Here is a 25,685-nt window from a genome sequence, read left to right on the forward strand (position 1 = left end):
GCCCTGCAGCGAAACTCCTGTGCTCCCCCCGGGGCATCCTCCTGGGGCGAGACCACCTCTCAACACCTCTCCGCAGCGCCTGAATTCCAACCAGGAGAAAAAAAACACTCTCCCACCTCCCTGCAGGTTAGGAGTGGGATTTTCAAGCCGGGCACATGCACAGCTTCTGCGACACAGAGCTTACTCTGCTCCTGCGAGCACAGACTGCAACTTCTGTACCGCTCACGGGCTGCAGCCGGGTAGGAAGTGAAAGGCAAGGCTTACAGTTGAAGGTCTGTTTTCCTTTCAGCTAGATACACCACAGAGCCCAACCACAGTGACCTTTTAGGGGAAGAAAAACACCTCTTTTCTGTAATTCTGCAATGTAAATATAGTCATAACTGCAATACTTTCGAGAACACAGCAAACAGACAAGCACTACTGGTGTAAAAATGAAATGGACAAAATAAAAACCCTGGTCTTACCCAGCTAGGGAAGAGGTTAGAAAACTAAGTGCACATACAAAAGGCAAAATCTTAGTCCCAGGGGCAAGTAGGAGTGGAGTGGAGGGGGTCAATATTCCCTAGGCTCTTTTTTGTGTTGTTTCTTGTGGCACTAACCCTGAGATCTCCAGTTTGTATGAGCCCCAGTGGAGCTGTGTGGAAGCACATGGTGTCCATGTGCAGGGACGCCTGCTCCATGTGGGAAATTCCTCTCCCTCCCAGGGGTCAGGAGGATGCAGCCTCTGCCTTCTCCTTGGGGTGTGAGAGGTTCCCAGGTCCCTACGGGTATCTGCCTCCTTACATCCCTGGGGTGACCTCACCAAAATTTCCTTCCTGCCAAGACAAAGGGTCCGTGGGAGTGGGTCCGTGCTGATTCACTCCCACTGCCCTCCTGGGGCTACTGATCTGAAGTGTTTCTGTAAGCGTTCTAGCAAACAGCAGACAGATGAGAACAGCTGCTGCTGCTGTCACTTGTAGCAGCTCTCACTTCCATCAATTTTACTGGGAAAATCACAACTGAGGACCTCAAATTACTTCAAGACGAGAAGGCTCAAGGCATTATAAGCCTGAGAAAATCGAGATAGGTACACCTTTGGAAAAAAAAAAAAAAAAGCCAAATTTCCTATTTACTTATTTTCTATCTCTTGCAATATGTGGCTCACAATGCATGGTGTCACAAATGGGGAGACTGTAACAAAAAGGTCACTTGGGATATAGAATATACAGTGAAGAAGACTGATGACCTTTAGGTGACTCTGAGATAAAAGACAAATGTCAATTGAGTCATCTGTCTCATAAGCCCTTAACAGCCTATGAGCAAACACACTGCACTTCAACTTTTCCATGATACTGGGAAATGGAAGTAGCTTCCTGGGCCACGTTCATTTTTTATCCTATTTACTTAATAATTATATCTGTTCCTTTAGGACAGCAATACAACACAATTTGTTTGTTTCTCTAACTTAACCAATATTTAAGAAGAGACACAGTGCAAGCCCCAGACACTGCAATAGCCATGCTTGGCTGCAGAGCTGGGACAACCTCTGAGCTTCTCCACCCTTTGCAGCCAATTTATTTAACCAAAAACCGAAGGGGTGAACCCTAGGGACACAATGAAAATATGTGGTGTTTTGTCTATGATGAAAACGTCAAATAAGAAAGCAAAAAATCCTGCTTCATTTGATATCCTGACTCATTTGATATCCAATTCCTAGGACCTGTTTTCAAACCTTCCTGATTTTATACAGTCACACATCAATGCATACAAAAAAAAAACAAAACAAAACCCAGGTAAGGACCATGGAACAAAAGCCTTGGTAGGGTCCAGCTAATCCACAGTTCCGCTAAATAAATCTTCCTCATACTTTGAATATGCCTTCTGTAAATTTTCACTTGTGCTTCTCATCTCAGGGGGAGAGGAAGGGTTTATACCTTCAGTATGAAAACCCTAAGGAAAAATCTTTGAAAAAGTATTTTAATGTAAGTGAATGGGACTTTCCAGTTGGGATTCACTATTGATTTCATGTGTATTCTCTTTCTGCATACTTACCATAGAAAGTCAAATAGCCAAATATGGCAGTCATAAAGTACATCACAAACATGGCAAAAAATGAGATATTTGAAACCAACTGCATTTTTTTCTGTGAACGGCTGGAAAAAGAAAAAAAGAAGGCATATAAAATGGTTGGATTGCATTTCTGAATAGCTGTTTAAAAATGTATCAAGTCTTTGCATAAACATATCAGTCCTGGAGAGACCCATGAATTCATTTTCATTTAAAACAGGCATTCATTGACAGCTGCACAAGGAAGAGAAAGGTGGGAGCAATGGATTTAGGAGTTTAAGCCCAGCAATGCTGTAACCACTCCATGGCTCTGCTCCCAATCCATACTCTTGTAAACAGAGGGAAGAGAAATTTGAGTGGGCAGGGAGAGCCCTTAAACACTTCAGCAATTAAATTAAAAGGCCAAAGTAAAGGGAGAGTAAACATACACACAGAAAAAAAAAAAAAAAAAGCTCCAAAAACAACATTCTGAATGTTTGCAGAAAAAAATTTGTATTGCCATGAGTAGAAAATAATGGATACATACAGACCACTGCAGATCCGTAAAATAGATCAAGTGTAAACATTTCATTTTTAGATATTTGCTGTGAAACAGTATATATATACATCTATATAGAGAGAGACTTTTAAATACATGCAGGCATGCCCTAAAAAGGACCCAGAGAACCTGATGAACTCAAGTGAAATACAAAGTGCCCAGCTTTGAGCACATCCTGAGGGTCCCCATGGGTTTGGCTGTTCATAACCCTCCCTTTGGTGCCTCCTTCCCACGTCCAGGGCCCAGGGCTCCACACCAGCCCCATGCAGCCAGGCTGCAGCAGGGCCAAGCTCCAGCTCTGCGCAATCCTGCCCAAGGCCACAACAAGTCGGCCATTCTGGTGACAACACAGTAGCATAGGCAAGGCTGAAAATCATTTTTGTTTCTGGTAGCACACCAGATTTTTAGTTACACTGGAACAAATACCGTGGGCTGAACACACGTCTCCTTCCTATGCAAAATAACAGCAGTCGGCACGACTTGGCTCTCCCCAGGCTGCCATGTACTTCCAGAGAAAACTCCTCATGTATTGCATTATCCTCAGCTTTTCTCCACCCCAATGGCACCTCTGGGAGTCCAGCTTTCCTAGCTGACGGCCACACTCATTGACTTGTTTGCTTTTATTGAAGCACATCTCTTCCGAATGGCAAGAATGACTCAGAGCACCTCTGCACTAACATTTTCCATGCAAAACAGTGAAAACAATTAACAGGAAAAAAAAAAAAAAAAAGGAGAAAGGCTTACTCTTTAAGTTCGCTGTAAATTGGAAGGACTGATGGGTGGCACACAAATGCGAAAGCGATGGTTGGCAAAGCATACACAGTCTGTTCAGAGAGAATTTCAGACAAAAAGTTAAGAAAAATAAGTATTTTTCCCAGCAGTATGAATAAATGGTCTGTGTTGAACTACCTCAGCTCCCAGCTATCTGGACTCTTCAAATAAATGTCGAGAACCCTTTTCAGAGAAGGCAGGAGACCTGTCAGCTGGCACATATTTAACAAAATATGGAGAGCAAAACTCTTCCAAGAGGAGGACAATATCTTGGTCTTGGCCACCCAAGCCCAGTCCTGATTTTGTCCTCAGTGCACAGCAGTGTATGCCATGTGGCTGTGGGACTGCTCCCAGGCAGGGGTCTCCCTGCCCAGCTACTGCCACCGCTACCAACACGCTGCCACATATAACAGGGATGTATGGTGGATCAATGCTACACTACCCTGCCTCGGAATGGAGAGGGGTGCACACCCATGGTGCTAAGGCTGAAGTCCTGGAGATGAAGCCCATTTCCAGACTGTAAGAAAAGAGAAGAGGAATGCAGAACTTACAAATAAATGGATATTTCAAGGTACCAGACAGAGCCCCTTCATTTCCCAGGCCAACAAAAGGGCTAGGAGGACTGTGGAGGGAGCATGCTTTTCCTTGGGGAAAGAGAGAGACCGTTACGTCACTATGAAGCACAGAGGGCCTCTGAAGGGAACCTCACCCACTGCTCAACCAAAAATCTGAGCAGGTTTCAGCGGTCAGCATCTGGCCAAGCTTTACAAATGATCTCAGAGCTCAAGCACTTCCATTCTCCCCAGGAAACTAGTATGAGCTGAGATCACATGAAAAAAGCCCTCCTGTTAGGATAAAAGGAGTCGATCCCTACAAGAAGCTCTCCCCACTGCTCAGAGGTTTCCTCATGTTGGCCAGAGGACACTTATCACCACAGAAGCCATCCTAGGGCTGCCCAGTGGGGTGGAATTCAGAAAGCACACTGGTTGCTCTCCAGTGGGGCCTTTCCACACCCTGACCTGTGCTGCTTTCTCTGCTTCATTCCCAGTGCACTACTGTGGAATCTCCATCCCTGGAGATATACAAAAGCCATCTGACATGGTCCTGGGCACTCTGCTCTGGGTGTCCCTGTTGAAGCAGACTGACCCAGAGGTTCCTGCCAGCCTCAAAATGAATCTCCTCTCATGTACCGAAGTTGCTAAAGTGATTGGCAAATTGTTGGCCCTGAGAGCAAATCTCTAAAGCTCAAGTCCAGTGTGGCTAATTCAGATTGACTGCTCCTTCTGATGGGCATCCATCAACTCTGAAGTAAACACTAACACTTTAGGAGAACAAGACTGCCCTTTGACATTGCCTGAACTGTACCTACACCTACATTGCTACTGCACACTCAGCTAACTGCTTCTTGGCCAGTCACACTGGATCTGGGCTGATGGCTGCCCCAAAATGAATGAAAGTGCTCATGTTAATTCAGGTTGCTTCTTGCACTGAAGCTGGTAAGATGAATTAAAAAAAATTTTTTTTTGCATGCATATACTATGCATATGAGTTCTCTATGAACGCAGTGGTGATACCCCAAGGAGTGTGCTCTACTGGATAAGGTGCCATTCAAGAGCACTGCAAACCAGCACAGCTGGAAGAAGAAATCCTCTTGCTCCCACAGCTACAGCCAGTTGCTCTTTTGCACCTCTTGGCACAGCATTTTGTGCAGCTGCACAGTGATCAAGGAAAGCATCCAGCTGAAAGGCCATCAAATTTTTGCTTTCAACTGTATCCTTTTTCCTCATCTTGTTCACCACATGGCTACAGAAACATATACCCTGTCACAAAGAAGTGGTTTGTGTGCAGGACAGATGGATTACTTCTGGCTTTTGGATGCAGGCATGGTTTACAGTTTCTGCTGAACCACAGCCTAAGCACTCAGTTGCAGAATGGAAAGTAAGAAGCAGCAGAAAGGAAAACTCTCATAAAGAAAGCGTTTGTTATCTGGTGGCAGCTCAAGCTCACAGCCTCAGCATGCCTGCTACCAAGGCAGCTCACTCTGTCTCAGTTTCCTGAGGAATGAAGTAGCAGAGCAAGGCTGCAAGGAGCCTACAGGCATCATGGCACCTCCAAAACACTGGGCAAGGACACCTGTCATGCATTCCCATCAGAGTTATGTGTGGAAGCACAGAGGGCAGGCCCTAGGTGGTGCTGAGCTGATTACGACATGGGGTGTAGGTGCATATATTATGTGAATCAAAAATAAGTATCATAAAGAGAAACATACCTTGGAATTAAAGATAACATACTTTGGCTTACACATATGCTCATATGCTGAGCTATTTGATAGGATAGGTGATGTTGTATTTAGCTCCGGTTCGAGACAGAGAATTTGAAACTTCTTGTAAATAACCTAGAACAAGAGCTAACTGTTAAAAATAATACTAAAAAGCAAATTAAAATTAAATTCAGAAATTTTGCAAATCCTATCAAGTGACTAATCCAACAAACAAAACAAGCTGAACTTACCACTACCAGGAAAAATACCATACAGCTTAATGAGAATCCACTGGTATAGCCAAGATACCCTGAAAGAAATTTAAAAAAAAAGGCTATACAAAATATATTTTATTAAACATATATTACTTTTTAATTATCTACTTAAAGGAACAATTTAATGTATTATGTATTTTAAATATATTACAAGCTTCTGGGCAGGACAAAAGCATCTTCATTTGGTGCCTTCCATGTTGTAAGACCCTGAGATTTCAGACAGAGCAGAGCTTTGATCCAACCAATGTGATTTGTGTTTTCCTTCATGAAGGTCATTGCTATGGCAGTTTAACTAATTTTACTTTTGTGATAATTGAAATAAACTGGAAGATGTGAAATTGCAATCAGAATGTGACCCAGGTTCCCTGTGATGCAGAAATGTGAACTTACTGCAGGTTAATTTCCCAAAAGGAAGATCCCAACAGGAGTTCAGTGCCAAAATCTGTTACATGGTTTTAAAAAATACATAGTGTACCTACTGGCACCCCTGTGGATTCAAACACATTTGAAAATGTGGTTCTCTATACACAACTTACATACAAATTCAGCATTTTCAACTAAGCTAATCACTGAAAAAATCAACACTAATAGAAAAAAGAGTATTTTTTTTGTAATCTTTGTTTATGAACACGTTTTTACATTACACATTATATAGTCACCTTATCAAATAAACACTCTCCTAACTATAAATTTAAATCAATTTCCACAATTGCATGGATGAAATTGGTTTATTTTGATCATTCCAATGATTTAGGCCTTCTTGTTCCAAGATGCTCATAACAAAGCATACTCCCAAACCAGGAGTATACTCTCATAACAGTGACAGCACAATTTTTAACTTTCGTTTGACTTGCCAGTGTGGCTGTGAGAGGTGCAATGTCTGGGCTCCTGTATTTTATTCCTGCGACGGCATTTGCATCTTACCTAAGTTCTTAAGGAGACATAAAGGGAGGATGATACCAAATGTCACTGCAACAACAAGAATCCGCCCGTCCACGTACCATGCCCTGTATAAAACGTTTAAAAAGTACCATGAACACACCCCAAAACCTTTCTGGCATTTCTCAAACTCTGCTGACCTCTTTGATCGCTGCAGTTACAGGAGTATCTTTTTTATCTTTACACTACGGCAGGGGAGATGGGGACCATGTCTGAACGTTGCAGAAGGGTACCAGAATCACTCAACATTCAGCTCTTAAAACATGACACTGCTATGACTCAGATGCAGCATTAATGATGTTCTGTGTGTTGCATTTCCACTGCTTTGGCCAATTTAGTATAGAAGACTGAGGAATGGGATCTCTATTTTCTTCTGGTTCTCTACAATACACTATGAAACCCAGTGTAAAGGATATTTACTACTGTAGAAGAATACCATCTCTCTATAAAATAAGCTGGTAAGTGTCAAGTGACAATTGGCAGAAATCTAAGAATAATTTTCTGCTAATGTCATATATTAGTATAGAAGAATTTGAAACTATCGACAGTGCTTCAGGGGCAAAAAAAAGTCCTGTAAGATGCTAAGAACGCAGGGAAATATGTTAAACTTGCACTGTTCCCAGAATCTACAAATGTTACCAACACTCTAAAAGACGTAAGTCGTAATCCTGCACTAAAATCTGTTGTGCAAAGAGTAACTGTTGATGACTTCATCTTTCATTTTCTATCCATCCTCTTTTCCTTCCCAAAGTTTTCTTGTTTGTTTTTCACTCGCAGAAATATTTCTGTGAAGATCTACTGTTGTCAAGCCTAAAGAATACTTAAGAGTTTTTATAAATGTTTACTTAAGCTTCCTTACACAACATTAAATTCTAAAATCATCCAAATGAATTTAACTTACGAAAAATTTTCTTCTTCTCTCATTAGAAACTTTATGGCAGAAGGCAGCTCATTTTTGACTATGAAGAGATAGCTCAGCATTGCTGGAGGAAGAAGAAAGTCACTTTAGGAAACAAATGAGATATTCTGCAGAGTAAGTACATGCTGAACTTTTTCCAATCTCAGCCTATAAAGGTAGAAGACCTAGAACTGTAACTGACTATAAACTACTGATTATTCAGTAATAAAGTATTTTTAAAAGGCAGTGTGCAAAACGTAATTGAGATCAAGCATGAAAATCTCAAGACATTACCAGGAGAATAGGGAACCTGCCTAGTTGGTAGGCATAACTTTATTAAGGTGCTTGTGGCTTGTATTTTTTAATATTCCTCCTTTACCTCCAACATTTTGAAGAGATGTAGATCCAAAGACAATCATTTTCCCTGGGGTACCGAAAACCTGCTCACCAAGCTTTTCATATACCATGCAGCCTGTGTTAAAAGAAATGAGGAGAAAAGTAAAGAATACAATGGCAAATGCTGCTGAGTCAAAACACTTGTGATTCCCTCTCTGCAATCATATCTTCCTGTTGCAACTGAATAGAGAACTCTTTTGTAATTGCTAGGGCTGAAAGTTAGGGAGGAATGTTTTCTTGATATCTGAAAATGCTGCCTTTGGCTGCCAATCACTTATGAGATTCCTTTCATGAGTCCATCTACACCTTTAGGGACACTTTAAGTCCTGGTATCCCCATCCTGGCATATTAGTTTTGCAAACTCAATGAGAGAGAGGTTGAAAGCCTTCTCTCCAGACCAAATTCAGTATAACAGGGACCACAGACTGGCACTGGAGTCTGGCCACAACAGACACCAGACTGTAATTCTGTAATTTTGCCTGGTTTGACTAAATGACCCAAATGAAGGCAGCCTCTGTTGTACAGGATGATTTACAGTCTTTAATGATGGTGTTCTTGTGAATTCTAGAATGTGGTATGTTTTTGGTAAAAGCAGAGAACAATGTAAATTGTAACAAAAACTTAATTTTAAATTTCTGTCAAGCTTGTGAAACTCCACTATTAATTGGATTGTGCTTCTGTTAAATGTTTTTTTTTTCTTTTTTTCTCTTGGCTGTGATTCAGGCTGAGAAAAAAAAAGACTGGACATGGTGAAGCTGTGGAGACTCACAAGAACAGAAAGAGAAATACTGCAGATGTTACACTGAACAGATTGTTTTAAAAATGGATCTCATTGTTTGTTTTTCTCTACGTTTCCTTATAGCTGACATTTCTTCTTTGAAGCTTGTATAAACAACAAGATTGACCTTAAATGTAGTGTTGTGTCTGTGATCTGGCTACACAGAAAACAGGGCTTAGATTCTGAGAATTAACAGGGCAAAAGTGTTCACAATTAGGCCTGCACACCTAATTAAATAGGCATTTGCTGCCACTGTACACACCATAATAGTAACTCATCTGCATCCAAATTACATACTAAAATATACTGGTGATCTTATGTACAAATGATTTTAAAAATCTGGCTTCAGTGATTGTTAGTCAAGGAAAGAATCTCTTGGATTCAGAACACAAAGTTATTTAACCCTGTAGATAACTTCTAACTTCTGTGTTTATAAATACATTTTGCTTAGAGATACACTTCCTTCTGTGGAGGAAATGTTCCCTTTTATTTTCTCCAACTACAACACGCAGGCCATCAGGAATTTCACACTAGCCATTAACAACAAGGTGTATTTCCAGGTAAGTTTCGCTGTAGACAAAGATTCATTATATTTCATTTGGAATTGATTTTGTAATGCAAATAAACTATCTGAGGTGTTCCTTTTATCTTGTTGAAAACAACACTGCACTACAACAGAATTCAGTCTTTGGCATATATATATTTTCTCTTTATAGTGATGGTCATATGCTGTTCTCCTTTGCCATGACATAAATTATTTTAAATACTGGGCTTCTGACCCAAAATCTGGAAGGACTTTTCTTTTGTGCCAGCAAAGTGATGGAAACTCTGTGTTTCACAAAGCACTTGGCTTTATTCTGAGCACTTTTCACCTCTTCTTTAGAATTCCATTGAAATAGTACAATAAAATCTTAGATTACCTGTTTCCTTTGAACACACCAACAGGAGATGTATTGAATAAATAGACAGCAATGTCACAGAAACCAAAAGCAGCCTACAAAAGAATGAAAGATAAAGCTTACTGTAAGAACAGAGTTCTAACATTGCAATACTTTACATGCTGGGTCATTACCACTGATGCCAAGATATTTTTTATAATCCTCTGAGAATGCAAAAACCCCTATAAACAAAAGTGATTTACGTGCTTTTTGCAGTTCTAACACACTACAGAGCAAACCTTGTATGCAAAGGAATTCAACCAAGGAAAACTCAGTAGAACTACGTCCTGCTATTTAGTTATACCCTTCCAAGCTGAAGGAATGGAGATGTTTCACCATATAGGAATTAGGATTTAATCAGAGCAGGAATGAGTAGCATACGTTCCTCACCACACAGTCTAAAGCTTTTTTTTTTTTTTTTTTTTTTTTTTCCTGGAAGCCAAGTAAAAATTTTGGATGGAAGTCCTCTATTTAAGGATTTTCGTGCCAAATGTAAGCATCTCTCCTGAAGACACATGCCACCAAAAGTAGCCTCTTGGTGCCCCCGGAATGGGGAGAGGAGGAAGGTTAACACTGCACAGAGCTGTCTTGCTCTGGACAGCTCTTGATGTGTGAATGGGACCTGGACATGAAATCAACTCACTCAGTGAAGAAGGTGGTCTCTAGCTTCCATTAAGACCTTATGCTCACAGTGAGTAATCATGAGACTTGAAGACTCTGAGCTGTAGGTGTTGGGCATTAAGGCAGCTGAGCGGGCACCTGACCCTTCACCTTCATGGCCCAGACTGTCTTTTCCTGGGAGTAGAGGCAGAAACCAAGGCTCGTGCTTCACCCAGGCAGGGACAGGTGTTCCCTCACTGATGTCACTCCCTGTTTTTCTGTGACCCATACTTTGACTTTGCATGTAGAATTGCAGGAAGAAATGACCAAACTGTTTGTGGAGGGATCCTGCTGGCACAAATGATAATTACTCAGTGCCAGGGGGTAAGTACATAAAAATACTTTATTTCATTGCTCTAGGTCTTTTAGCCAAGCACCATGTGTGTCTTCCCATCCAACACTGAACACATAAAGGCCTGACCATGTTTTCATGATGTGTGTGAAGAGCATTCAGACAATCTGCTGGCAATTCCTCTTTGTATTGTGACAGCTACCCTTGGGACACCAAGGAAAACTAGCCGAAAATTTAAAAGAAAACTGCATATCTACTACCATAGATAAGCAGAAAGACATCTCTTTTATTGGAACACATAGAACAGAATGAGAAGCCTCCTCCCTCTCCTTTTTTCTTATTTTGGACTATAAATACTTTTGTGTCAAATAATGACCTACGGGTTTCTTGGAGCCAGAGGAGGAGGGAGAAACACAGAGATGGCAGGAAGAACTGCTCTTTTGCCAAGAAAGAATGATGGTTCACAATAACACAACACTTTTCGAACAGGCCAAAGGGTGTTTCTCCTTGGGGAGGTGAAGGGAAAGGAGACTGCATTGGCTGCTCCATTTTTAAAGATGTGCTAAGCTCTCCTGCTGCCCTGCTTCCCCTGAATGTGTGGAGGCATGGTGCTCAGAGCTGCCATGACTCACTCCCAGTCCCAAGTGGCTCTGGTTGCACAGGCCAGCATCAAGGCTATTTTAATATTAAAGCTCCCGTTTTTCAGGCACTGAGCTCATGGAGCTTTTGCAGTGGTAAAAATAACACTCTCGAGCAGCCAGGTATTTATCTGATCTGCTGTCCTTAGCTCCCCATAGGATTAATTCAGAGAAGCTTGGCATTTTCATTAACGCTGCATGAAGAACTTGTTTGTGTCAGGACTCTCATGCCAGAACCACCCCTTGGAAGGGAATGACAATGTCCATACCACTCATCCTGTGCAAATTCAAAACAGAAGTGGGGAAGCTCATAACTCCCATCTCAGTACTTATTATTTTGCCTAATTTTAAAGCAGTGCTGGCAGCTATGCAAGCAAACAGCACACAAAAAAGTCACCTCCCTTCAACAAATCCAGAATAAACAGCTTAGGGCAGAAGACTGATACAGGGCTATGAAGAACAGACTGTTCCTATGACACCACTTATGTTTGCCAACAGCTGCACTACCAAAGCAGCTGAAAAGGGTACTGTCCCCAGCCCCCTTTGGAGCCCAGACTGCATATTCAGAAAAGCAAGGATCATGCAGTCCTCTCTTCACTCCCTGAACCCCTGTGAGGCATCAGATAGGGAAGAGTGTGAAGAGCAGGGTCATGGCACTGTGTGGCTGCAGCCCAGTGACTGCCTCCAGCCAACTTTAGCAGAGGTGCCTGCAGGGAGCAGTGTGAAGCTCCAGTTGTCGCCTCACACTGCACCGCATCCAACAAGCCCTGTGTCTCAGAAGGGCTTTTCAGCTCCTTTGCAGAGCCAGGCTAAACGCAGGCTGAAGGCATCTTGTGCTTGCCACCCTGTCTGTCTCTGCAAGGTCATCTGTCACTCTGCTACTGGGACTTGGGCGAAACCACAAGCAGAGTGAGCTACCTACAGGTAGCTTTCCCAGCTGACCTGGAGCAACTGAAGCTCCTCAACCTTTTGTGCCATATTTCTGCAGTACAAAGCTTTTCTTTCCTTTTTCATACAAGAAAGGATATTCTTTTCTGATCTAGGTTGGCATTATTAACAATATCAGGATAAAGTTCCTCTGAGTTTCTCAACTGTTTGCCCAGAAAGCCTGACACTTCACTGCATCAATCGGTTTTGTGAATACCATGCGAGAGCACATATTCATCTCCGTATTTCTTTTCCACAAGAATTTAGGATCTGAACTGATTTACTTCACACTGCAGAAGCACAAAAGTTTTGAGAGTGGAAAACAGTTTTGGTCTGCTTTACTAGCCCTGAAAATGATGCTTTAATTTTTACTCCTCTGCTTTCTACTTTCCAGAGATATCGCAAGCCAGTACTGGCAGGCAAACAACTTGGACAAGGCAACCCAGAAACTTTCTACATTTCTGCTATTTAGGAGTAATGAATATAAGTGCTTTTTCATGTGCAAAAAGCATATGAATTTTTTCCAAGACTTTATCCTTTATCACTTATAAAGAAGAGACAGTTCAAAGATATACTTGGGATAAAGAGTAGAACTATACATTTGTCAAAAAAAAAAAAAAAAAAAAAAAAAAGCACTGAATGAGAGTAGGACCAAAACTGTAAAAGCATTGGTCTAACTTTGAGACTAAATTTTCAGGCATAACTACAGGAAGTACATTAGGATGATCTATCTCCAGGCTTCAAAAGCAAAATCTCAGCTAGACTGGTCAGCTAGGTCCTGCTAGCTTTCTTACCTTTCATCTCAGCAGGCTGATCCATCTCCAAACCAACAGGTCTAAAAGCAACATAAAGCTATCTAAACCAATTATCCACTCTTGAAATCCACAATCTGATTCTGTAGGAAGTAGCGCTGTTATTTTCTGTATAAAACTAGCAAACATTTAGTTTTGGCAGATTTTGAGCAGTTAGATAAGACACATCTACACACTCACTACTCAAACCAAGATGAACTCAGTCTCCACCACAGGTTGTTAGAAGTTTCTCCAGTGTTCACACCACTGGCCTGATCTTGAAAGAAACTGCCTTTCTACATCCTTGAGAGCAAATGCACTTCACTTAAACTCTCACAAAAACCTGTTCACTGAGAAAGATAGAAGAGAATGAGATTACTTACAGAAATATAAAGCAAGTGAAGGTGAAATTGAAGATGCCTATGATGCCCTCTTAAGAAGTAAATATAGAAAGTACTACTCATTAGCTGAGACACTATTATCTCAGAAGAGGCAACTAGACTGAGCTTTTTTTGGTTGCAAGAGTTTCTGCAGACCTCTGTCTGCGTCCTCAGAGGTGAACTTATCAGAGTATGGTGGAGTATCACAGAGAGGTTAGTATCACATGTTGGTTAAAATCAGCAAAACTGAAGTAAAATCAGTCCCCCTGCATAAGAAAAATCTAAATTTGAGTCCTGCAGCTTTATTGCCTAGCTTAGTTGCAACACAATAATGAGGCTTTGTACATTCTTAATGTAAGTGGATTAATTCCTCGGATTATTCCCAGATTTTACCCAACCACTGCAAACTGTACTCCAGCAGCATGGCTGCAGCTATACTGGCACAAAATCCTGGAGCAGATGGCTTACATACCACTTTGGCTACTCATTCTGCTATATGCACAGCTCACATTATAATTTTTCCCAAAAAAACCTAAGAAATGTTAAGTTCTAAATTTTTTAGGCCCTGATGTTTAAGAAATGACACCTCTGTATAGTGATCTGTAAACTTAATAACCGTGTTGAGCAGTTCTCAAATACTGTAAATTATTGTGTTTCTTCTCTCAATGAACATTTATTACTGGAATCTGCACACAATTCCCAACTGATTTCTTAACAATCACTTTTCACAATGAAATGCCTCATGCTGCAAACCAAAATAACACAGTATTCTGTGTCTTATTCATTCATTGCCACTGTTTCATTTTTAAACTATAAAATTCTGTTTTATGAAATGCTGCTTTTTTTTTTGGTAAAGTACTCTACCTCAGCTTTTTTTTTTTTTAATACTCAAATCTTGGCTATATTTATGTTGGCTTTTAAGGACTCTCACATAAGAAGCTGAAGAAACTGTAGGAGTGAGATGAAAATATTATATCTGACATTTAAAAGAATATAAATATTCCCTTTTCTTGCTTACAAGATTAGATATTGCATCATGTTTTGCTGAAAGCTATAGAGACTCTGTGACACAAGTAAGAAATAAGTACTGTCACACTGCAAGTATTACTACTGAATAAATTTGCTATTTTCAATATATGTACAATTTGTAGACCATAGGAAAAGTCCCAGGCTAGGCACAAGTCAGCAGTTGATGACATGGACTTAATCTGCTCTAGAAGCATAACTAGTGTTTTTTTTCCCCATTATCTTGACTGAAAAATAAACATCTGAAAAACGTTGCTAACATTTTCAGGCTTGAAAGTTGTAGTTGAGTATTTGAGTTCATTTTTAGACAGCATCCATCCAGCAGTACCCTGAAATCCAAGCTACTTATACAGGTCGGCTACTTCACGCGATGAAGAACATCACATTTCCAATGGACCACCAATCACTCTACTTGCTCACAGAGCAGAGATCAGCTCCTCAACCCATTCACACTTACGAAAAAAGGAAGATTCCTGTGTTGGCCAATGCAAAAGCAAGGCCTAAAATGCCACTGCCCATGATGGCGTTGCTGAGGTTGAAGACAGACATTCCCAAAGAAGTCGTACCTGGAATCTGGAGAAACAAAAGTTTGTGTGTCAACAGGAGTTTGGAAAAGAGCACAGGAATGCCCCTACACCCCAACCTGCAGGCTATGTAATAATCAGATAGAAAGATCTATTACTGTGGAAGCACTGTGAGGTTTGAAAGAAAAAAAAGGCCACTGCTCTTTTTCACGCTTATATTCTGATCGCTGCCCTACGGATTTTGTAAACTCACATCAATACAATGGGCAATATACAACTCATACTTACAGTCTGAACTTTAAAAATCCATCTCTTGTCACGCCTGTGGGACATCTTAGGTGTGCGAGTGATGCATTATAAGGCTGTGGGGAACAGTCATGCCTCCTGCCCAGCAAGGGTCAGAGGACTTTCCTTGCTTGAACCAAAATGCTTTTTGGGTTTTTTGGATTTCAGCAACAAATGCCTGTACTCAGCTCTTTTGAAGACCATGTCTAAGGGCTTTCCGCACATGACAGACAGTTCATATAGACAAAGGGAAAGCCTGCAAAAATACTTACATATCACATTTCTTCTTTTCCAAGAATACTTACATATTCATCACATTTCTTCTTTTCCAAGTGGCTGTTTGTGAGACTTCTCCTGCTTTCTCGGTCCGAAATAAACTTGCTGAAAGAAGTCAGAGGATTAATTTCCAGCAAAGAGCCATTAGAAAATGCAAACAAGTTAATTCCATGAGCAGCACGTGATCACAAAATACACAATGTATACAAGCTGTACACAAGAAAATGTCAAGCCTGTAACTGTTAAAGGAACCCAATTATGCTTTCCTGATGCCAGCACAGACTGGGTGTCAGTAAAAGTACCACTAGATCAGAATAAATATGTAGGGAGAGGTATATTAGGAGATCTAGTAAGGAAAGGGCACCAACAAGCTGCTGAATACAAGCCCTCTGTTGCTACTGTGGGGTTGGTGTGGTTGGAGCTAAGAGGAGGATGAGGTGCTGCAGGCAGCAGCATTGCTGGGGCCATTCTGAACCAGGCCATGTGCTCTGTGGGTGTGCCCCAGGTTGGAACTGCTGTATGGTCAACAAGAAGCCCTTCAAAACAGTATCAAATTCACTACACTGCAAAATCAAACATCTCTGTACAGAGGAACATGAGCTGCATGGCTTTTCTTTCTCTACAGCTTTACTTGCTCTCTATCCCTAATACAGACAACGGATTTACAACACTTCTGATTAGGGTAAGCTGTTAGTTACTCCCAGACCTACTCTTCAGCAAACAATTTTACTTTGCGTAAAACATTCTTTCAGCTATTCATCTTCCAAAAGTTTCTGCACAATTAAGTCCCTGGCATCTCTGCTAATTTACAGGTGGTTCTCTGGCACTGCCTATAGCAGCCTTCGTTCGTAAAACCTACCTATCCAGTGGTTGTCACCAAGCTTCCTTTTTTTCTGTAGGCAGATTACGGTGACTTTTAAAGCAAGCAGTGAGCTGAACACAAAGTCCAGCCCTAATAGCCCTTTCCCACAGCTGGGAAGATTTCCTGACCAAAGATTCACAGTTCTGACTCTCTCTGTGCAATTATTGCTGTTTTTGTGGCAACTTTGATTCCTACCATCAGTCTGCTTCGATTTGCTTTGTATATAAACCAACCATAGGCTTCTTCTTTATTTTTTAAACGGTTAACTTCAGAAACTAATTTCATGCAAAATACAGATACCGAGCCAATCTCGAAAGTCCTAAAGCAGTTGGAATATACAGCTGATCCTCCCCCAGTGTTTTAAGGAGTGAAAAGCAATCACGGCTAAAGTGAACCGATCCAAAATTAACTTTCTGAATCTCACCAGGAAGGCATTTTACTCTGATGGAATAAAATCTCAACCCGACCTTCTGTAGATTCATAGTATATGGGTTTTTTTTCCGTGTCTGTTTAAAGCTGGGCACAGGCGGCTGAGTGTGAGCGGTCTGACAAAGACATTCCAGCTCCCTCTCGAAACACCCTGCAGGCAATTTGTACAGGCAGGAGCGCAGAGAAAAGTTTTGTCTCTTTTGTGTTTCTGAGCGTTGCTGGGAACATCTGTGGGCTTTGCCTTCTTCTGTCAACCACGGAGATCATGTGTCATTTCAGATTTTGTCAAAGTAGGGAGAAGTCAGCTGCTTTGCTCCCCCTGCTCCTGCTCAGCCCCGTGCATTCATTCTATTCAATTATTACAAAAATAACAAATCTGTAGATACTATCATTACCGCCACCTGGCATTAAAGATCAATGAAAATTGTTAAAGAGCTAGTACATGACAAAGACTACATCCAAAAGATACTGTTCAAATGTAAAGCAATTTTGGAATTTTTCATTTCAATACTTTCAACTGAAATGAGTTTTTATAGAATTGGTATTTTCAGTAGGTAACAAATGCATTACTTCCTTCCAGATGGGCAGTGGACAAAACATCTGGTTAGACAAACTGATCCAAAGTACCTTCTCTGGAGTTAGCCATGTTAAAATCCTCTCATCTCCTATACAAGGTGTGTTATTCATCCACTCCACATTTACCATGTTGCAGTGCACACCTTTTCTCTGTCTCTGCTGCACAGTGCGTATGGGCAGGCAAAGTCAGACACAGGAATGTGGCTATCATGACCTTCTGTGAGACGCACAGCATCACCCAGCTTGCACAGGGCTCTTCCTGGCCTGCCTGCCAGCTGGGGCTGTGACATGTCCGTCTGCCTGTCTGCGGCTACACGCCCTGCTGCAGGCAACGTAACTGGCAGGCCTGGACAGGAAGGTTGCCTTGGGTCGATGCTCAGTAGGTGGTATGGATGCATCGTGGGACACCCCATGCTGCTCATAAATGGAATGCGTTGCTGAACTCAAATTCAAAAAGAGAAAATAAAAGGTGAAAATAAAAGAAAGTAGGGAGAAGGCAGACAAACGGATTCAACAGAAACTAATCTTCCCAATATATGTTTTTTTTAATAAATGTTTCACTTTTTTTTTAAATCTAATTTCAGGATGTTTCCTTACTACAGTATGTAAAGGAGAACATAGACTGGAATACTATAATTTCTTATAAATCATGCCTTGCATCTGCTCTGCTCAACAGATGTGCTTAGAAAGTGAGCTACTCATTGTCACAGCGATGTATATTGAGCTTTACAAATCTGACTTGAACAAAGCAATACGACTGTTTGCTGCGGATCCTCCCAGCCCACAGAAGGATTATAGCCAGTGAGAGGTCCTACAGAAATGCACAGTGAGGCAGCCCATGCCTCCAGTGCCCTGTGGCCCCTGACAAGCATGAAATCCATTTGGGCTGTTTGTTGTCTTCATTTTGAATGCTCTACTCATCATACACAATCATAACTCATTCTCCTATGCTTCTGATTTCCTAGTGTGCTTTCTACATCAAAGTAAAGCATGAACAGTTTATGCAAAACTTTTCAGATGCATTTATAGAATATCCTGGTCAAAAGATGATCAGCTCATCCTTATGATGAAAGAAGCCTCACGGTTGGCTTGGAAAGAATTCTGTAATCCAATTATTTTTCTGCCTTGTTTTAGTGAAAAGCAGAAGCTCAGTCTTATTGATAAAGTGTTTTTAAAAGGACCGTACTTAACCACGGTCTCCGAATTTAATTTACTAAAGGACTTAAATGAGAAATATTTGATAAAGGTGATATCCTGGAGCTAACCATTTTGGCTAAGCAGAGTTAAAACCATTTAGCCATCTCAGATACGTTTAAACATAATTAACTTAAACTGATACTTGACAATGCCTTAAACATTTGTTAGGGAAGGCTCATTTTGCCAAGATGACAGAACTCTATCCTCAGGCGGTTTCTTAAACGGAGCTGCAGCTTGAGCGATGGCAAAGATTTCCAGGGCAAGCAGGAACAAGAAATGCAGAAGCTTGCTCTGGCTTATACTATGAAACTTTGACTAGATCTGGGTATAGCTACCAGCAACCTTGTCAACCAAACAAGGAGCGTTCATAACTTACCCACAGCTGCAGACTAGGACAAGCATCCAGCCAGCAGCTTCCTGAGAGCATCATCACAGGTACAGATCCAAGTCTGCTGAACAGCTTAGCAGATCTGTCCTGCTATCACAGGAAGCAATAGGTCATCTACGCATGATTTATGTCATGTTCAGCAATGGCAAAGACGTGTAGCCAGGAAGAATCGTTAAAAGATGGCAAACCCATATCCAGAAAATATTTCAGAAAATATTTAACACTTGCATGCACAGAAAAACCCCTCCCAATAGAGCTTCTCCCAAATAATATAACATTCCTGCATATACAAATGCATATTCAGGCCCAGAAAATGCTGGAAATCTAAAGGGAACTAGAGAATTCTTTTCTAAGATAGGGAAATATTTGGGGTTTAAATCAACTTCTTACTGCTTCACTGTCCCCAAAAGACTCTTAAAAATGCTGTTCTACATTCTGCTTGAAAAATTATGCACTGGGAAAAAAAAGGTTCAAAATGAAGTACAGAGTGCGAAATCAAACGAGCTGAAACAACTGAAAAAAATCAGTTGAAAATTACAGATCTAATCTAAAGCGCAAGTGAAATCAACAAAAAAAGTCCCACTCATATTGGTGGACTTTGGCGTTTCACAAGGCCTTACACCATGTGTACGATGGCACGAAATGTGAATGTCCATACACCCCTTAACCTCATATTACACAGAGCCTGGGTGTTTTCTGACACAGCTATGGGATTTCCATCAGGGACTGGAAAACGATGGAATATACTCACATGCTTGAAGAGCCAGAGCAGGATTTAGAAATTTTGTCTCAGTTCTGACACTTTCCTCACCCACTTTTTATTCCAACTCAACCCTGCTCAGATGCTGCCACGCTCACAGCACAGCTCCATAAAACACACGGTGAGCACTGCGTGTCACACGCATGCAGCATGCTCCCTGCTCAGCCTCTATGAGTGCTCAGTGAAAGATGATGGGCTAACAGGGCTTTTCCCCTGACAGTTACTAGACAAGAGCTCAGGAGGCACAGCCACCACTCCTCCTCCTATCAAGGACATAAATCCTCAGTAGGCCCCAGGGAATGCTTCTACTACTGTCAGCTCACGAGCTGCAAGGAAGCCAGCAGCAAAGCCAGCAGGTTCATACAGGAACTGTTTTGTTTTGACAAAGTCAGAGTTTTGGGTTTTTTTTTTTTTTCATTTTTTTTTTCATTTTTAATAAACAGAAGTGGTTTGCATTTCGCCCTGGCACCTTCTTTCGAAGTGGCTGCATCAGAAAATTCCTGATCAACCCTAACCTCCACTGGTGCAGCCACACTGTGGTCACACTGCAGCAGGCGCAGCTGGTGGCCACCCCATAGCTTTCCCAGCTGGGCTGGCTGTAGGCCCAGCTCCTGCCCCTGCCGCTGCTGTGCAGTGCTTTGACAGGAAGTTCGGTCAAAAAGCTGCCTCTTGCTTTGCAGCTTGCAAAACCCAGCTGGAGCACGGCAACAGACCCACGCTGCACACAGCAGAGTTCAGCACCTGTGGGATGCTGGTGCCTGGCATAGAGGCTTGGAAGACGCACCATCATGCAGAACAAGTCTCTTTGGTAAACTACTATACTGTAGGAAAAGTGATTGGCCAGTTTTCACTAGGACTGACAAATAGCTGCATACAAGTTAGGTTCAGGCCTCTGAGCAGCTCTTCACCCTCTGTGCCCTGGGGCAGTGTGGTTGCTGCCTCTCCTCATCCTGCCCAACTTCGAGCAGTGCCAACTGCAAATCCCCACCAGCCTGGGGACGTGGATGTGGCCAGTCAGGTTTCAGCTGTCATCATAGGGTCAACAAAGCAATTTGTTTCAAATTATTCTGTTGGTCTAATTGTATTTATTATTATTGCTTCTCTGCTGTGTGCAAGTAGATGTTTCAGAATGTTGGGCTTTTTGCTACATTATATGTTTGTGCATTTTATTAGACTAATTTGAAAGATTTGAAACGATGAATAAATTGTCACTCTCTTTGCTTTATCTGCTGTTGCAGCCTATGCCCAACAGATGTCACATATGAAATTCAAATTACGTCTTCAAATGGAGCATGACTTGGTAATGAATAATTCAAAACTTATACTGAAAATCTGAATGCTGTTTTTAAACAGCGTGTTTCTTAACACAGGCAATGTCAATGGAAAAATACTCACCTATTTATCTGGCCATTTTCCACCTCTGTGAAATCATTTGAATCGTTGCTGATGTTATCATCTTCAGGGATAGTCATATTCTGTAATTCAGTCAGTTCTAATCCAGCTTTGAACGGCATCTTGGATGAGGAACTGCACGTATCCAAGTGTTTCTTGAAATGCTAGTGTTTGGTTGGTATCTGGTGGGTAAATGGCAGCCACAGTATCAGCAACCTAGGTAAGACAAGAAAAAAACCCCAAGATATATACACCAACAGTAGGTAATATTACCAGAAGAACACAGTGAAACCTGGACATGAGGGATCATCCTCACCAACTTATCTGATATCATTAGAAGGACTTCAGGTTTTAATAGAAGTCATGCAGTCCAGTAGTGATGTTTCATTCTCCTTAGTGAGATCAACTCCACCAGCCTTACAGATTTACCCAGTCCCACCACTGACTGCAGAAGATGGTGCCTGTAGTTATAAACTAGGGAGCAAACCTATCATCTTTGATTCAGAAGAAGAGACTCAATGACTTACAAATTAAGGAATAAAACTTGTTTGCTTGCCCAAGAACATTACTTATTCAGTGTTCATCTTCAGCACATTTTCCATGTTGCTCCTTACTTAAAAATATAAAATACCTAAAGTTCATGCTGCTGCTAAATGGAGGAACAGTGGGGCAGTGTTATTGCAGCACTCTGTTCTAATGATGTCTGTACTCAAGGTATTTGAGAATGTTAGGTTTGTTCTGGTAAAGAAGAGGTACAGAGGCTGCTCTGTGTATGGCTACACTTATTCCAAACAAGGACAAAACCAGACAATAATAAATCCCTAAGAACACATCTCATATGAAGAATGAATAACATACATCTTGTGTCAAGCAGTTATTACTTATTGACCAGGAGGTCTCTCTGCTGTTAGATGTGTTACATAAAGGTGCCAAGAAAAGCACCAAAGGCAATTTGGATAGGGCTGTTATGGTGACACGTTTCCTTGTTAGAAATGCAGATCAGCTGAAGGCCAACTTTTTCCAGAGCCTGACAGACCAACAGTGCTTGCATGATGCAGAGGCGCCAGAACGTTATTCAGAAACAAGCACCCACACCACAGTCATTTCACTCCCGTTTTGTGAATGAATGTTCTGCTGCACTGCCAAGCAATAATTTGCAATTTGTCTTGGGGTACTTGGTGAATGCCCACACGCTGCATTTATTTGGGAATATTTCCTCAAATTTGCAGAACCACCTCAAAGCCACCAAGCTACTCTCGCGCAGCCAGGGAAGCAGCAGTGTCCCCAGGCTGTGACATCAGTCTGCTCCAAGTAAGTTTACACGGTTCAATACTCCTGGCTTACACCACATCCCCTCCCGCAGAGGACGGCTTTGCAAAGAAGCCCTTTTCCTTTTAAGTTTCTGAGAAAAGTACATTCATCTTCAGTCTTCCAAAAGCTTCCTCATTTGCCCTGGCCATAGCAGAGGCACTGTGCCGGTGGTGGAGAGGGGCCTACCCGGCCTATGGGAGCATCTCATGCTCAGATATGGAGGCATGAGGAGGCCATATGGCTGCCAGGGGAGGACTGCGTGCAGGGACCCTGGCCAGGCCCTCCTCAGCTCCCCTGCACAGCAAGTGCAGAGCACCCAGGGTAAGTGCCTGTGTTTTATAAGGCTGGTGCAAGGCAAAATGAAAGTTGGCTGCAGACAAACAGCTGCAAACCGGTGAACAAGGGGTGGCTCTGGTGGTGACATTCTGGAGCAGTCTTCCCAGGGGCATAAAGTAGTCTACTTATTTTGGAAAGAAAGTGTGATCTTTTTATAAAAGGATAAAGCCACAGGAGGCAGCGGCTGTGAGGTGGCAAGGAGTGAGCATGCTGAATCCTGAGGCTTCTTGTGACCATGAGTTCCTAAAATAAACAGCATCTTAATAGAAGTGGCAGTGTGTACTGAGATCTGTATCTGGCATTTTAAAGCCAAGCAGAGGCTTGTCTAAAATTCAAGCAGCGCAACTTTCCCTGTGGGGGCTCTTTTGCATCTTTGTCCCCCAGGAGGATTTTCCCAGTCACCCTGACACTGCTTGTGCTTAATCAATTCTATGCTGAGTGTGTGCAAGAATAGGGAAATTCACCCTTCTGTGAGTTAAACAGCATGTTCGAGAGTGGGCTTCACGGCTCGCTGCTGTGCAGCTCCTGCTTCCCCTTCCTGCTGCCACGCAGCCGCTATGCTGTGAGCCGGACCTACAGGAGAGCGTCTGGCTGATTTATCCAAAGGAATCTTTGGAGTGCAAAAGTGATGACTTTTCTGTTTGTTTGAACTAAAGCTCAGATTCTACCAAAAAAAGTTTGAATGAAGATGCTGGTGCAGCTGACGCCAGCTGACCCACCAGCAACAACTTCAGCAGATTCCAGATTTCAGACAGATGAGTGGCTCCTGCAACAGCATGACAGCATCTTGGAGTCTGTACCGGGTTCTTGTTAGGTTAAGTGGTTTACTAAAACAAAACAGAACCCTGAAACTAACAACACTGTGGAGTGAAATAATACATTGAACTTCCAAGTATGAAAAAACCTGACCTCAGTGCCAAAACATGAGGGCAGCAAAGACAGAACTGCGGGGCTGGGGCCTGAAACTTCGACTGTCACAGCAGGAATTCATTCCAAGGCTTTGGCAAAGGATAACTACCTTGTCCTTAGCACCTCCATCTGTAAAGCTAGGGTGACAATAGTGACAAAAGCATTCAGTGAAGTGCTTGAAGATTCAGAGAGAAAGAGCAATATGTGTGATACCCAGAAAAAAAAATTTCAAGTAAAGCTAAAAAATTTTGTAAAGATAACTTTCCTTTAGATATACACAACACAAACCCTTCATCAGAGCTAACCACTCTTGGTTCCCTCCACAGGCCTGGATACAGGTGGTCACATGCAAATCACTCCAAATTGCCTGTTTATACTGCAGGTGATGGAAGTGACAAATAGCACACAGCTTCTTAAGAACACCCACAGTCCCTAGGGGTAGAGATCCCAGCTTTACATTCCTCATGCTGCATGCTGGCTCTGCAAAAGTATGGGGAAAGGAAGACAAATGTGTATCTGCTGCTGGTGCCATTGATGCTGTGGGGAGGAAAAAAACAAATGCTTCACCTCACAAGAGTCATTATATGTTGATTCTGAGCTGGAAGACGTTTGTATTTTTACTGAAAACCTTTTCATTCAAACAATATGATATGGCAAATGCAGATAAAAATGCTATGTTGGCAAAAATTGCTAGACTGAACTTGATTATTAATTGCCTTTTAATATAAATTAAAAATAATCTGAACAGTGACTGCAGCAATCCCTTTGTGCTTGCTACTCTGCCCATCTTTAAACCTCATAAACAGAGAAGTTCCAGATCCCTGCAATCAAACCTCTCTCCAGACACACACAGACTAAAACAGAAAGACAAAAATTAGAATCTTGCCCTTACTTCCGACTTTTCCACTCACATGGGCAAATATTTCTTGAAGCATGAACTGCCCCAAGAGAAAACCAGAAAAGGACTAAAGACACTTCTAAAGGAGCCTCAACAGTGTTTGGTAGCTGATCCAGGCCTCTTCCTGAGCAGAAAAAGCCCAGCACTGGCCTAGGAGCTTGGCTTTCTCTTTAGACATCCCATGACATGTCTTGCAAATCCCACAACGGATAATTTATTCCTTGCGTGCTCCTTGTAGAATATGGGAAAGATTTCAACTGGTCACAGACTTCAGAAGGAGAACTGTAAGATGACACAAGAAGATAAAACGAGTTTATTTTTCTCAAGGATATGGAGACCTTCACAAGCCATTAAAACACATTCCAAGAGCTGGGCTCTTTTTCTCTGTTGCCTTCTGAAACATCAAAAGAAAAATAAAAAGAGCCCTACAACTTCTCTCTTCTGGACAGTCAAAAGCTCCAGACTGGCAGTAATGGGCTCAAAAAGTTTGTATTTGAAAAAATATGTTAATAATAGACAATCTGACTTTATTTCTTTTGGCTCAAGCATGAGTCCTTTTTAGGCAGTACTTGGAAAAGGTGAAATATATGAACTACATCTCTAGAAACATGCTAGAAGCAGCATATCTAAAAGTAACATTACTCCTGGTGGTAACGATGATGGTATAATTCACAGGTATTTTTTTTTCATATCCTGTGAAGGATATAATTCAAGAAGTGCCATCTTAGGACACGAGGCTGCCCAGGAGCTGATCTGGTATGTGACAAGGCATGGAGTGGGGCTGGACACCATTATGCCCATCCTGGGGTATGGTTTTCCTCACATCAACTTGCACACTCACCGCGTGCTCCCTTCACAGTGCATTTCCTGCAGTCTTTGGGATGGCAAACATTCAAGACACGCTAAGCAATTTTAACTACGGAATTCAAGACAATTTACTTAAAAGAAATATGACTCAACTTTTTGCTCAGGAGTTTTGCCAGTTAGTC

At 41.8% G+C, this 25,685-nt stretch overlaps 1 protein-coding gene across 3 annotated transcripts in view; it reads right to left on the minus strand.

The window, feature by feature from the left end:
- SLC38A1 (solute carrier family 38 member 1) overlaps positions 1-25,685 on the minus strand; it is a 36,712-nt gene that overhangs the window by 7,320 nt on the left and 3,707 nt on the right. For 2 of the 3 annotated variants that reach the window (XR_004166381.2, XM_031589550.2), the window contains exons 2-12: positions 21,246-21,458; positions 15,668-15,743; positions 15,011-15,126; positions 9,822-9,895; positions 8,107-8,199; positions 7,731-7,812; positions 6,815-6,897; positions 5,867-5,925; positions 5,625-5,750; positions 3,329-3,408; positions 2,032-2,132 (exon numbers count right to left, since the gene is read on the minus strand). Coding sequence is in view for 2 of the 3 variants with exons in the window: in XM_031589550.2 (XP_031445410.1) it covers positions 2,032-2,132; positions 3,329-3,408; positions 5,625-5,750; positions 5,867-5,925; positions 6,815-6,897; positions 7,731-7,812; positions 8,107-8,199; positions 9,822-9,895; positions 15,011-15,126; positions 15,668-15,743; positions 21,246-21,364 (1,009 nt within the window). In the remaining variant the exon portion in view is untranslated. Of the gene's footprint in view, positions 1-2,031; positions 2,133-3,328; positions 3,409-5,624; positions 5,751-5,866; positions 5,926-6,814; positions 6,898-7,730; positions 7,813-8,106; positions 8,200-9,821; positions 9,896-15,010; positions 15,127-15,667; positions 15,744-19,078; positions 19,178-21,245; positions 21,459-25,685 lie in introns of those variants that run through there. The other variant, XM_031589551.2, reaches the window with a different exon arrangement.

Source organism: Phasianus colchicus, chromosome 1 (assembly GCF_987193195.1).
Source record: "Phasianus colchicus chromosome 1, bPhaCol1.hap1.1, whole genome shotgun sequence".
Lineage (NCBI taxonomy): Eukaryota > Metazoa > Chordata > Aves > Galliformes > Phasianidae > Phasianus > Phasianus colchicus.